Source organism: Eschrichtius robustus, chromosome 13, assembly GCF_028021215.1.
Source record: "Eschrichtius robustus isolate mEscRob2 chromosome 13, mEscRob2.pri, whole genome shotgun sequence".
Taxonomy (NCBI): domain Eukaryota; kingdom Metazoa; phylum Chordata; class Mammalia; order Artiodactyla; family Eschrichtiidae; genus Eschrichtius; species Eschrichtius robustus.
In genome coordinates, this window is record NC_090836.1 from 86,038,471 (window position 1) to 86,053,271 (window position 14,801).

The 14,801-nt window shown below is 39.0% G+C and overlaps 1 protein-coding gene across 4 annotated transcripts in view; it reads left to right on the forward strand.

The window, feature by feature from the left end:
- ANO4 (anoctamin 4) overlaps nucleotides 1-13,718 on the forward strand; it is a 461,908-nt gene extending 448,190 nt beyond the window's left edge. For all 4 annotated transcript variants that reach the window (XM_068560975.1, XM_068560976.1, XM_068560977.1 and 1 more), the window contains 3 exons: nucleotides 8,951-9,056; nucleotides 10,620-10,815; nucleotides 12,995-13,718. In XM_068560975.1, coding sequence (XP_068417076.1) covers nucleotides 8,951-9,056; nucleotides 10,620-10,811 — 298 coding nt within the window. In that variant the 3' untranslated portion in view covers nucleotides 10,812-10,815; nucleotides 12,995-13,718. The remainder of the gene's footprint in view (nucleotides 1-8,950; nucleotides 9,057-10,619; nucleotides 10,816-12,994) is intronic.
- Nucleotides 13,719-14,801: the final 1,083 nt, after the last annotated feature.

Sequence of the window (14,801 nt, forward strand, 5' to 3'; positions counted from 1 at the left end):
TCCTACCTCAAGAAACAAGAAAAATCGCAAATAAACAATCTAAACTTACATCTAAAGGAACTAGAGAAAGAAGAACAAACAAAACCCAAAGTTAGTAGAAGGAAAGAAATCATAAAGATCAGAGCAGAAATAAATGATACAGAAACAAAGAAAACAATAGCAAAGATCAATAATACTAAAAGCTGGTTCTTTGAGAAGATAAAATTGATAAATATTTAGCCAGACTTGTCAAGAAAAAGAGGGAGAGGACTCAAATCAATAAAATTAGAAATGAAAAAGGAGAAGTTACAACAGACACTACAGAAATACAAAGCATCACAAGAGACTACTACAAGCAACTCTATGCCCAAAAAATGGACAACCTGGAAGAAATGGACAATTTCTTAGAAAGGTATAACCTTCCAAGACTGAACCAGGAAGAAATAGAAAATATGAACAGACCAATCACAAGTAATGAAATTGAAACTGTGATTAAAAATCTTCCAACAAACAAAAGCCCAGGACCAGATGGCTTCACAGCTGAATTCTATCAAACATTTAGAGAAGAGCTAACACCTATCCTTCTCAAACTCTTCCAAAAAAACGGCAAGGAACACTCCCAAACTCATTCTACGAGGCCACCATCACCCTGATACCAAAACCAGACAAAGATATTACAAAAAAGAAAATTACAGACCAGTACCACTGTGAATATAGATGCAAAAGTCCTCAACAAACTACTAGCAAACAGAATCCAACAACACATTAAAAGGATCATACACCATAATCATGTGGGTTTTCTCTCAGGGATGCAAGGAGTCTTCAGTATATGCAAGTCAATCAGTGTGATACACCATATTAACAAATTGAAGAATAAAAACCATGTGATCATCTCAATAGATGCAGAAAAAGCTTTTGACAAAATTCAACACCCATTTATGATAAAAACTCTCCAGAAAGTGGGCACAGAGGGAACCTACCTCAACATAATAAAGGCCATATACGACAAACCCACGGCAAACATCATTCTCAATGGTGAAAAACTGAAAGCATTTCCTCTAAGGTCAGGAACAAGACAAGGATGTTCACTCTCACCACTATTATTCAAGATAGTTTTGGAAGTCCTAGCCACGGCAATCAGAGAAGAAAAAGAAAGAAAAGAAATCCAAATTGGAAAAGAAGTAAAACTTTCACTGTTTGCAGATTACCTGATACTATACATAGAAAATCCTAAAGATGCCACCAGAAAACTACTAGAACTAATCAATGAATTTGGTAAAGTTGCAGGATGCAGAAGTAATGCACAGAAATCTCTTGCATTACTATACACTAACAACGAAATATCAGAAAAAGAAATTAAGGAAAGAATCACATTCACCACTGCAACAAAAAGAATAAAATACCTAGGAATAAACCTACCTAAGGAGGTAAAAGACGTGTACTCAGAAAACAATAAGACACTGATGAAAGAAATTAAAGGTGACACAAACAGATGGAGAGACATACCATGTTCTTGGATTGGAAGACTCAATATTGTGAAAATGACTATACTACCCAAAGCAATCTACAGATTCAATGCAATCCCTATCAAATTACCAATGGCATTTTTTACAGAACTAGAACAAAAAATCTTAAAATTTGTATGGAGGCAGAAAAGACCCCAAATAGCCAAAGTAATCAAGAAAGAAAAACAGAGCTGGCAGAACCAGGCTCCCTGACTTCAGACTATATTACAAAGCTACAGTAATCAAAACAGTATGGTACTGGCACAAAAATAGAAATAGATGGAACAGAATAGAAAGCCCAGAAGTAAACCCATACACCTATGGTCAATTAATCTACAACAAAGGAGGAAAGAATATACAATAGAGAAAAGACAGTCTCTTCAATAAGTGTTGCTGGGAAAATTGGACAGCTACATGTAAAAGAATGAAATTAGAACACTCCCTAACACCATACACAAAAATAAACTCAAAATAGATTAAAGACCTAAATATAAGACTGGATAGGATGAAACTCCTAAGAGGAAAACACAGGCAGGACACTCTTTGACATAAATCGCCACAATGTCTTTTTGGATCCATCTCCTAGAGTAATGGAAATAAAAACAAAAATAAAAAATGGTACCTAACTAAACTTAAAAGCTTTTGCAGAGCAAAGGAAACCATCAACAAAACGAAAAGACAACCTACAGAATGGGAGAAAATATTTGCAAATGATGCTACTGACAAGGGATTAATTTCCAAACTATACAAAGAGCTCATAGAGCTCTATATCAAAAAAACAAACAACCCAATCAAACAAAGGACAGAAGATATAGACATTTCTCCAAAGAAGAGATACAGATGGCCAAAACGCACATGAAAAAATGCTTGAAATCACTAATTATTAGAGAATTCAAATCAAAACTACAATGAGGTATTGCCTCACACCAGTCAGAATGGTCATCATCAAAAAGTCTATAAATAAATGCTGGAGGGGGTGTGGAGAAAAGGGAACTCTCCTACACTGTTGGTGGGAATGTAAATTGGTACAGTGACTATTGAGAACAGTATGGAGGTTCCTTAAAAAACTAAAAATAGAGCTACCATAAGATTCTGCAATCACACTCCTGGGCATATATCTGGAGAAAACCATAATTTGAAAAGATACACGCACCCCAGTGTTCATTGCAGCACTATTTACAATAGCCAAGGCATGGAAGCAACCTAAATGTCCATCAACAGAGGAATGGATGAAGAAGGTGTGGTACATATATATGATGGAATATTACTCAGCCATAAAAAAGAACGAAATAATGCCATTTGCAGCAACATGGGTAGACCTACAGCTTATCATACTAAGTGAAGCCAGATAGAGAAAGATAAATATCATATGATACCATTTAAATTTGGAATCTAAAGAAAAAAAAAGATACAAATGATCTTATTTCCAAAACAGAGACTCACAGACATAGAAAACAAACTTATGGTTACCAAAGGGGAAAGGGGGTGGGGGAGGGATAAATTAGGAGACTGGGATTAACATATACTCACTACTATATATAAAATAGATAACCAATAAGGACCTACTGTATGGCACAGGGAACTATACTCAATATTTCATAAAACCTATAAGGGTTATTACAAAATCTGAGGAAGAATATACATATATATATTCTGAATTGCTGTGCTGTAAACCTGAAACTAACACGATATTGTAAATCGACTATACTTCAATTTTTAAAAAGTTGCTAAGGAGGTAGATCTTAAAAGTTCTCATCACAAGAAAAAAAATTTTTTAATAATAAATAAAAGCAGAATCCAGAGTACTATGTAGAGCACTGCAACCAACTTTTACCCAAAGGGCACTTGCTGAACTGGGTAGACTTACACTTTGTTTTTCAAAGCTTCACATCGTTAGGGAATTTGAAAGGCAATAGAGAAATGACCAGCTTGTGAGTATAAATCGAAATATACACTACATAAAACAACAATATATTCATACTAGAGTCAGTTGTACAGCAATGGCCACATGCAACAGCATAGATAAATCTTAGTAGCACAATGTTAAAAAAAAAACAAACAAAAAAAAGCAAGTCTCAGAAGGCTGCATACTGTATAGCATCCTTTCTAGAAAGTTCAAGACAAACAAAACTGAACAATATCATATTCAGACAAATGAATATACATATACATAACAAAAATATGTTAATGATAAAAATGAAGTTCAGGATAAGGGAAGCAAGGAGATGAGATGAAGGTCCTCCTTCATATAGCCCAGAGGTGGATATAAGTTCCCGGTAATATTTTAATTCTTGGGTTGCATGGAGGATTTATGAGCATTCATTATGTTATTAAACTATTAAATACATAAACATAAAAATTGCAGAAAAGAAGAACAAGAATGGACCAATAAGATTAGTTATAAAAACTAAGAATCGTGATTAGTCCAATTTTGTGCAACAGAGGGCCAAAATAATGTTATAAAGAAATGCAAAGGATGAAGAATAGTCAAGATATTTTTGAAGAATAACAAGGTGGATATTTACATTAGATATAGTATAAAATCATAATATATTATATCAGTGCGGTGTTTAACATATGAATAGAAAATGGAATAGAAATGAGAACTCAAAAATAAATTGTGCAATAAAGATGTATTCACAAAATAAAACATACAATATGATTCCATTTATATAGAATTCAAAGCAGATAAAACTAAGCACTGTTTTATTTAGGAACACTTGCATAAGTAGCATAATTATAAAGAGAAGCAGAAAATTACAATAGTCGTCACCTCTCGGGCTGTCTGGCATTGCCAGTGAGGCATTTCTAAGCCACTGACCGTGTTCTGTGGCTTAACTTGGATGAGGTTCACTTATCAGTCTTTGAAATGTACATATGTTTTTATTTTCACAGTTTAAAAAAATGGGAATGAATTAACTAACTGGTGCTAGAATATACCTGGTGCTAGAAAAATAATGTTTGCAAGCCAATCATCCATTTCCTGAGAAATAAAAGCAGCTATAGAGAATTCACTAACTTATGCCAAAAGGGAACACCCCATCTTTCCCACATGTAAAATTGAAGCCAAGAAATTTAAAGTTTTACTTTCTGAAAACAGTTCTGACTCACTTGGAAAAATCCTCCAAACATTAACACCACTGGGCTATGTTGTATCTTGGAAGGTACTAGGCTAAAGGATCAGAAGAGTGAAACTGATTGATTATCTTGAGGCTTGGTGTCCTGGCTGTTTCTACAGAAGGGCAGGGAAGTGTTTTCTTTGTACAAGTGCCAGAGAACATGCAGCCGATCATTTTGCAAAAAAGTTAGACTGCATCAAAAACAGAAACACGGGGTACAAATGACATCTGAGCACGGCCCTCACCAAAACCTCTGCTGAGTGGAAAAGGCCAAGAGACCAGGGGTAGGCTGCAGTGTGAACTGAGAGCTCCACTTACAACAGTCATCTGCAAGCTCATAGAAGAAAAGAGTGAGTCCAAAATTTTAGAGCAGGGTGGGACAGACCCTAAGTTCGTTGATAGGGAAAACTGATGTCCAGCGATGCTTCATGAATTACCCAAGATCATTATTAGTCAGGCAAACCCCAAACATGGTTCCAGTATACTTTCCAGCACATAATTCTGGAGACAGCTGCCAGCAGCAAAGCAAATGACAAACTCACAGGCACCACTGAGTTTTAATTCCCTTAGGGTAGCAATAAGAAATTTTCTAGAGAGAAACTTGACTTTATGGTACAATGGCTTAAGAGAGTAGGAAGCCAGAAACCTGCTGCTTCTGAAAACAAGCTTCCTAAGAATTTCACAACTTCTGATTCTCGTTCTCAGAACCTAAGTGCCAATGTAGACGCGTTGTGTTCCTCTGAGTACAGGTTAGCAGAACTCTGTGACAGATCACAAATGGATGTATATGACACACAGGCTGAACAAATAGATGCATATTCTCAACAACTTGATCCCTACATAGAAATTATCTAAAATGTTGCCAACTCACCATAGCCATGAGTGTTTCCTAAATATTAAAAAGCACATGTAAAGAATATTAATTTTTAAAATACTGAAAAACCATAAATTAACATTTAAAACCACCACTTAAAACCCTTTACCTTTTGCATATTGTATGTGTACAGTTTTACAAATGGTCATTGTGTTTGATAATCTACTCTCATTGAGTGATTAAAAAGTATTTCAACTTTCTAGTTTTCATACTTATATTTAATGGCTGTTTATATTTGATGTATACTAGTTTATTCAGCTATGCTGAATAAAGGAATTCAGTTATCTGCTATGAGTTCACAGCATGAATTTTCTTTCTTTTTTTTTAAATTTATTTTTATATCTATTTTTGGCTGTGTTGGGTCTTCGTTTCTGTGTGAGGGCTTTCTCTAGTTGCGGCAAGTGGGGGCCACTCTTCATCGCGGTGCGCAGGCCTCTCACTATCGCGGCCTCTCTTGTTGCGGAGCACAGGCTCCAGACGCGCAGGCTCAGTAGTTGTGGCTCACGGGCCCAGTTGCTCCGCGGCATGTGGGATCTTCCCAGACCAGGGCTCGAAGCTGTGTCCCCTGCATTGGCAGGCAGATTCTCAACCACTGCGCCACCAGGGAAGCCCTACAGCATGAATTTTAAGAATGACATCTGAATTGTACTTTTTGGAAATAGTCAAGGAAAATGGTCTGCAAGATCAAGGAAAAACTATGATTTTCCACCCAGTGAATTTAGAAGGTATCTGAGGAGGAAGAGATTTGTCAAAATTCTTCAAAAAGCCAAACAAGATCTGAGAAGCTAGGAGATGGAACAGGCAAAACAAAGGGCAAAAGACAAGAGCAGAGAAGAGCATAAATAGGAAAGGGACCAGTGGGTCCTGAAAAGAACTTCCTTCTCTAATGAACACTATTGTGTAGAAAGTTTAAGGAGTCAATGACGGTGACTCTTTTTTTAAAAAATTTTATTTATTTGTTTTTATTTTTGGCTGTGTTGGGTCTTCGTTGCTGCACGTGGGCTTTCTCTAGCTGGGGCGAGCGGGGGCTACTCTTCGTTGCGGTGCGCGGGCTTCTCACTGTGGTGGCTTCTCTTGTTGCAGAGCACGGGCTCTAGGTGCGTGGGCTTCAGTAGTTGTGGCTCACCGGCTCTAGAGCACAGGCTCAGCAGTTGTGGCGCATGGGCTTAGTTGCTCCGCAGCATGTGGGATCTTCCCGGACCAGGGCTTGAACCCATGTCCCCTGCATTGGCAGGCGGATTCTTAACCACTCTGCCACCAGGGAAGCCTCAATGATGGTGACTCTTGAAGCAATTCAGGTTCCCTCCTTTTATATATACTTTTGTCTGATAATTAACCATGTGTATAATAAAAAGCATACTGCTCTTTTTCTTCTACAATACTTACTTGGACTATATTTGAAATATAGGTAGCTAAAGACAAATAAAGGAATTACATTTGTTATCTTAATTGGAAAACACAATTCCTGGTTCTTGACTACCTGTGCTCTGCAAAACGTAAAAGAAGGTTAGAATAGTCTATGCAAACTTTTAGTCCTGAATAAAATTATTCTTCCTAAGATTTCAGGCATTGTTTACTGGACCTATGACAGGAGCAGATTATGTAACAATATATTAGAATGAGTGTTTTCAATGATTATGTAATCCTTATCATCATAGGGAGAACCAACAGTCTGAAGGCACTAACATTCACTTTTTTAAGTATGGTTGATTTACAATTTTGTATTAGTTTCAGGTGTACCACATAGTGATTTGATATCTTCATAGATTATACTCCAATTAAAGTTATTATAAAATATTGGTAATATTCCCTGTGCAGTATGTTACATCTTTGTATATTATTTATTTTATACCTAGTAGTTTGTACCTCTTAATCCCCTCCCCTATCTTGGCCCTCCCCCATCTTGGCCCTCCCCCCAGTCTTCTCCCCACTGGTAACCACTAGTTTGTTCTCTGTATCTATGAGTCTATTTTGTTACATTCATTTATTTGTTTTATTTTTTAGATTCCACATGTAAGCGAAAACATACAGTATTTGCCTTTGTCTGACTTACTTCACTAAGCATATGGGTATATATCCGAAGAAAATGAAAACACTAATTAGAAAAGATATATGCATCCCAATGTTCATAGCAGCATTATTTACAATAGCCAAAGTATAGAAGCAACCTAAGTATCCATCAACAGATGGATAAAGGAAATGTAATATATAATTAGATATATGTGTATATACACACACGCAATGGAATATTACTCAGCCATAAAAAAAGAATTAAATTTTGCCATTTGCAACAACATGGATGGACCTGAAGGGTATTATGCTTAGTGAAGTAAGTCAGACAAAGAAAAACAGATTCATTCGTAATTTCAGCACCAAGTACTCATCATAAATATCACATTACTGGCAAAATAATCATGATACATTACTATTATATTCCATAGACACTAATAATAATTAAGATGATGATATTGATGATGATAATGGTCACAGCTCATATTTTTGTAGTCCTTGATATTTTCAAGGATGCCCTGCATAGAAATCATCCTGTATCCTCAAATGCAAATTAGTGACGACCTTAAGGTTAGGTACCTGGACAATCATAGTTTTTATTTGGACAAGGGAAATTTAGTATGTCTACACAGCAGAACTGTTGTAATAACCAATATTTCCATATCTTCTCACATTTCTGGAGCGAATGAAAAGAACATTCAAAACACATGAAAACTGTATGAAGTTGAGAGTCACTTCTCAGTTTTTCCACTTGAGAATAGTAATGATATGGTAAGGATAAAATGGAGTCACATGGATCTAAGTTCCTGGGATAGTGCTTGGCACCTAGTAGATAACAGACATTTGTGGAAGTTGATGCTTACTCAGAAGTTACAGTTGGAGCATATTTTAGGAAGGACTCTGGTGGCAAGTGGCAGAAATCCAGTATAAACTGACTTAAAAAGAAATTCATTGGTTCAGGTAACCAGCAGGTTGGAGGGGTGATATTAACGTTAGTAATGACTAGATCCCAAGTCTCCAGCAGTGTCAGCAAGAGACCACCTTTCTGCTGGCTCTGTTTTTGTTCTATTGACTGCATTCTCAAGCAGGCTCACTTCACACAGTTTGTGATGCCCACCAGAAGCTCCAGGCTTTTACCTTCTGTGGGCTTCGTGATAATTCACTAAGTAATCATTCTAGCAGAAGATCTGGTGATGAGTCTTACTGATCAGGTCTGGCTCATCTTCTGAGCTGGGGTCAGGGAGGGGAAGAACCCTGCCCAGCCCACACAGATGATTCTCCAGAGAAGAAGAGAGATTCTTTTACCAGAAGAGATGCTGGACAAGCAAAACAACAGATGTCTAGTATACAGAAACTTTGTATACTTTTCTCCCGTGAATGAGGACTACATAGTGGGGATGGAAGAGATCTGGGAGTCAGGAAAATCATAATTTGGAATATAACAGTCTCCTGTGTGTTTATAGATACCGAGACTACCGTGACCCTCCTCATTCACTGGTGCCCTACGGCTACACACTGCAGTTCTGGCATGTCTTAGCAGCCCGACTGGCTTTTATCATTGTGTTCGAGGTAAGTTTTCTCAACCAACTCCTTTATTTCCTTTGACATAATGAAGTAACTAGAAGTAATGAATGAATTGAAGTTATGAGAACTTTCAATATGATTATTTACGTCCAGAAGCAGGATAAGTAATACTATGTAATCTCTTTCTCTTCTTTTTCTCCTCCTTAAAATACTTGAATTTCCTAAGAAATATTTGAAAGTCCAGGGTTGACTGTTAAAGAATAAGTCAGGAATCATTGGTCCTAAATTTATTTTTTTAGTATTTATTTTTTAAAAGTTATTTATTTATTTTATTTTTATGGCTGCGTCTGGTCTTAGTTGTGGCACGCGGGATCTTTGTTGAGGCATGCAGGATCTTTGTTGAGGCATGCGGGATCTTCTGTTGCGGTGTGTGGGCTCTTCGTTGCTGTGCACGGGCTTCTCTCTAGTTCTGGCACACGGGCTCCAGAGCACATGAGCTCTGTAGTTTGTGGCACGGGGGCTCTCTAGTTGAGGTGTGCGAGCTCAGTAGTTGTGGCGTGCAGGATTAGTTGCCCCACGGCATGTGGGATCTTAGTTCCCCAACCAGGGATCGAACCCGCGTCCCCTGCATTGGAAGGTGGATTCTTTACCACTGGACCACCAGGGAAGTCCCCCTGGTCCTAAGTTTAATATTCTAGGGCTGCTGTTCTTAAAATTCAGGAAAATTGCAGTTTTTCCATCCCCACTCCCAGAGATTCTGATACATTATGTCTGCAATTTGCTTTTCGCAGCCCTCCAAGATGCTTCTGATGTTTAAGGACAATGTTTGGAAAACACTGAGCTGAGTGTTACAAGTGGTAGCCTCTGGTTATGCATCATCGTGACATTACTTATAAAGTAAAATCTACCTAGTAATTGCCTGTATTATGTGTCAATAAAAATACACCATCTATTTTTAGTCTTTAAGAAAATTGCTACTAAAAATAGTTTGCATTCCCATAACTATACCCATAAATGGAACTTTCATCTCTCTTGTTACATATTTATATTAAAGCCAGATTAATGCAAGTAAAGGCTGCCTCTTGGCTCAGACTAGAAGTTTCCTATTCAGGCACACCTCGGAGATATTGTGGGTTTGGTTCCAGACCACTGCAATAAAGGATTTCACAATCTGTGAAGCATTTTTAAATATTTTCTTAAAATGTTCATAATAACACCCATTTTGTGGATGAGGGAATTGAGGCTCAGAGTGACTTATCCTCAGGTAAACAGATAGCTCTTAAGTGGTAAAAGTAGAGCTGGAATTCAAACCTGGGCTTTCTGATTCCACAGTACATTCTTCTGGCTCTCCTTTGCATTTTCTGGCCGTTGCTTCTCTGCCTTCTTTCCTGAGTCCTCTTCTCATTTCCTGTATGGTGCCATTACACCAAGGTCAGTCCTCACCTATCCCTGTGACTCTGTTTCCTCTCACACACCTCCCCTGGCCTTATTCCACTTTCCAGACACACCGGAGGCTCCACATCCCTGTTCTTGACCAGCTCCCAGAGCTCCTTCCGCTAAGGCTGCACAATAGACCTGACTCTGTTGTATTCTCCCCTGTGTTTTTAGCACCTCGTGTTTTGTATAAAACACCTCATTTCATATCTGATCCCAGACCTCCCAAAAGATCTAAGGGATCGAATGAGAAGAGAGAAGTACTTGATTCAGGAGATGATGTATGAAGCAGAACTGGAGCGTCTTCAGAAGGAACGAAAAGAGAGGAAGAAAAATGGAAAAGCACACCACAATGAGTGGCCGTGACCAGGTCGGTGAGAAGTGCTTCATGGTCTGAAACCTCTCCTTGGCTGGGAGGGCCGCTTTCAACTTCCTGAATCGAAGCTTGCCATTGTTCTCCTGATAGGGATGCAAATAAATCCTTTAGAAGCTTTCAAAACCAGCTTGTTTCTTACTAAAGTTGCAAATTTAACTTAATCTTCCCTTTGCACACGACTCGTGCAACTCTTCTCTGTCTCCGTGTCACACTCTGGCCTGGCAGCCAAGGTCTTCATGAGTTGGCCTAGGTGGTGTCCCCTGAAATAAACCCTCCTCCCCCTTCCACTCTAGCCTGGCTCTTCTCTTCCATCAGAAAGAAGGGGCATGTTACCATGGGGATATTAAAGTCACTTTTTCATCTCACCCAAGATGGCCTTCCCTCCATCACCCATTTATTGTTTCCTCCCAGGCTGATCCATGTCAGGCCACACCCGCTAAGAAGGTTTCCTCAGACTCATCAGCCCACTGAGACTTACTCCTTATAAATGTCTCTGGTTACTGCATCAGTACCACATGTACTGACAGATACTGATATGTGTTGTTAATTTGTGATTTTCAAATAGTTATTAGGCTTCCCCAGCACAATTGTAAGCATCTTTAGGAAAGTCTCTAGGGATTGTAATTTATTCTTCCAGCTGGTTAGCAAAGCGGTAAGTACACGGCACCCATTAAATGCACATTTAATTAATAAAGGCTGGGTGCATTATGCTTAAAAACACTGCAAGAAACTTCCATGATGTTCCCACATATCAGAAAGTTCTTCTGAAACCTTCTCTCTGGCAAGGCAATTACTATCTGTGTGTCCTTAGACAAGTCACTTAACTTCTCTGTGCCTCAGTTTCTTCAGTGATAAGATGAGCCCTCAGTTTTTATACTCTAGTATTCCAGCATTTCTTTTGCCTTCCTTGCCTTCATTCCTCTCTCTCCACTTGTTTGGAGACTAACATTGAAACGTTTTCCAAAATTTGGCCTCCAAAAGAAAAATGAGATATACAGGAAAAAAAAAGTATGTTTTTCACTTTTCATATAGGTTACGATATAGCAGAGATCTGCAGAGATGTTTGTTGTTAAATTAGTGAAGTTTTATCAACCCGGATCTGCATTAGGAGTCCAGGAGGTTATCGTGAGTTGGGTATGAGGGTGGACTTGGAGGATATCACCTAGACCCCAGGCCACAGGGATAATATAATAGTATACAGATGTTGAATTGGTTCTGCCCTCAATTCCAAAGTAGGCCTTGGCTTCACTAAAGGCAAGAAGTGTTTTGCTACTTAGTAATTTTGCCATTTTCCAGGTCTGCCATTTGGCTATATGAGTTCAGGAAAATTACTTAATTTTTCTGAGCCTGCTTATTGGGTAGAACTAATTTGCAGCTCAAATAAGGTTATGAGTGTGAGACAATTACAAAACAAAATGCTATCCAATACTATATCGGATTTGCACTGTTGCTAAGCGTTGCATTGTAGTCCAGCGGATTCTAGATCTGGCTGTCTGTTCTCTATCTATATGACCTGGGGTGGGGCATTCCCGTGGATTCGGTGTCCACATCTTCAAGAGAAAAGGAGTTGGACTAAACAATACTTTAAGAGCCTATCTGGCTTTAACCTTCTGGGATTCTATCATTTGCTCCAAGCCCCTGGCCCCCTGCACCCATTCTGACCGCCTTTTCTCTGGCTCTGGTCAGCTTTCAGAGGAGAAAGGCTGACTACCCAGACGGCTTGAGTTGGCGTAGGAGGCACACATTATTAGTGAAGAGAGCTGCTCCAGCGCCCAGAGACCAGCGTGCCGCGCTGGACTGTCCTCACCTCGGGGCTGTGCTGGGCTGCAGGGCCCTTCGCACTTGACAGTTCCTTCTAGCCTCATCATGATGGGTTGCTTTCTCCCCAAAGAGGACATCTGTGCATTTTGCTTGAAAGCATAGTCTTTGTCTGTCTCTATTATTTTCCCAACAGTTGGCAGGAAGTCACCTTCCTTCAGACTGCCTTTCTGACTCAGTCTGTTCATCTGTAAAGCAGGCACAGTAATGTCTATACCATACCTGACTTGGTTCAGGGTTACAGATTCTTCGAATGCCTTTGATTCACACTAAGTACAGACCATTGTACATAATGTCCTTTAAGCCATCATGCGTACTTCGGATTTTAATACCTTTTTTTTTTTTTTCCTCCCAGGTAACAGTTCATTTGCAGGCCAAGGACCTGAATTCTGTTTACTTCTCCCAGCTGTGCAAAAGCACATTCAAGTGAATGACTAAAACGCAACCGCAGTGCATGTCGCCGAGGTCGGCAGCGGCAGGGGGGTCAGCGCCCTTAAAGGACTGCCTGGGAAACCACGCTGCTGTGAAATCACGTTGCAGCCCAGCACACAGATGCTATGTATCCATAGACCATTCTTGACCAAGCAAGCATGCACATCATGGGCTGTTACAGTCTCAAGTTTTTAAAACCAAGGGGAACTTGTATACTGGGCCTGTTTTTCAGCCTGTTTGCTACCTTTTTTGCATTCTATCCCGCGTGAATTTTACAGACACTGGGCTGAAAAGGGTATTTGGACACCTGGACACACATTCCTAGAATGTCGTATGGTCCTAATTCCGTGTCACCAAATAACACAAACAAGACCCTGTTTACAACTTTTTCTTTCTTTTTTTTAATTTCAGATCTTTCTGAGGAGATTATATATGACATATCTATAGCTATGTGTATGGCCATAGATGTATTTCTGTGTGTACATATGTATAGTCATGTATTCTTACATATGTACATAAAAATACAGAGATATATAAAAGTACATAGAACTTCCTTACTTGTAAATAGCCAAAAGGTACTGACATGAATGATGAATTTTCACATTTAAATAGTCATCAACATGAGGCCATGTTTAATGCTTGTATAATGTGATGCAATAAAATTTAAAATAAATTTATGCACATGGAATATTTTTAGCCGGGTCTTCTGAAATTCTGTTGTAGTTTCTTCTCACAGAATACGAGGAATCATAGAGTGGGGTCTTTAAAGAAAGTCTGTCACTCCCAAACACTCCTGAGAAATCACTTCATCCTTCAGAGAGACTACATTTTTCTTCCCAACCTACCTTTTCCATATTGCTTCCATTCTACCTTCTTAGAGAGGGTACCAAGCCAACTAATTAGAAATCACTCGGAAGAGTTTGGAAAATGCCACTGATGCACTTTGAGGAAATGTGAAATATAACCAATGATACATATGACGCTTTTGATTACCCTGCCTGCTAGTATGCTCTGCTAATCCTAGCAAAGGGACTGTCTGTCTGGATGGGGGAAGGGGGGCTGGTGGGGGAGTTTACTGCTAAGCAATGCCTGTTGTTGTAATTATTCTTCTTCCAGAGATTGCAGAACCTGACTTTGAATTATATTATCAGCTTGCCTATGCCAGTCAGGGAAATGGGAATGCTCCTATTACCGCATCCATCAACACTGTCTCATTTTGGCTGTGGATTCCTGAGCTGATGGATTCCCAACAATCTTAAATGTCTCCTGAGATGGGAACAGTTGGTCAGAGTGGCTTTGGGCAGGCTAGAACTTCAGCCATTTCATAGTTTCATCTTTCTAGTACTCCTTCTGACCTGATGTTCCTAGGAGTGAAATGCAGTTAACCCTTGAACATCACAGGTTTAAACTGTGAGGGTCCATTTATAAACATTTTTTTTTTCAATAAATACGTAATACAGTACTACAGGACCTATGATTGGTTGAATCCATGAACTGTGGATATGGACAGCCAAGTGTAAAGTTACATGCAGGTTTCTGACTGCACGGAGATTGGCACCCATAACCTCTGCACTATTCAAAGGTCAACTGTACTAACCCTAGCAGAGCCTAAACTAAGGAGATGTATTTTATGGGAACTGAAGACAAGAGGCCATTGGCAGAGTTTTCTTTTCAATCATGGCTAAGAAGTCTGTGAAATATTTCACATCAGCCCTGGGGAAAGGAATTTC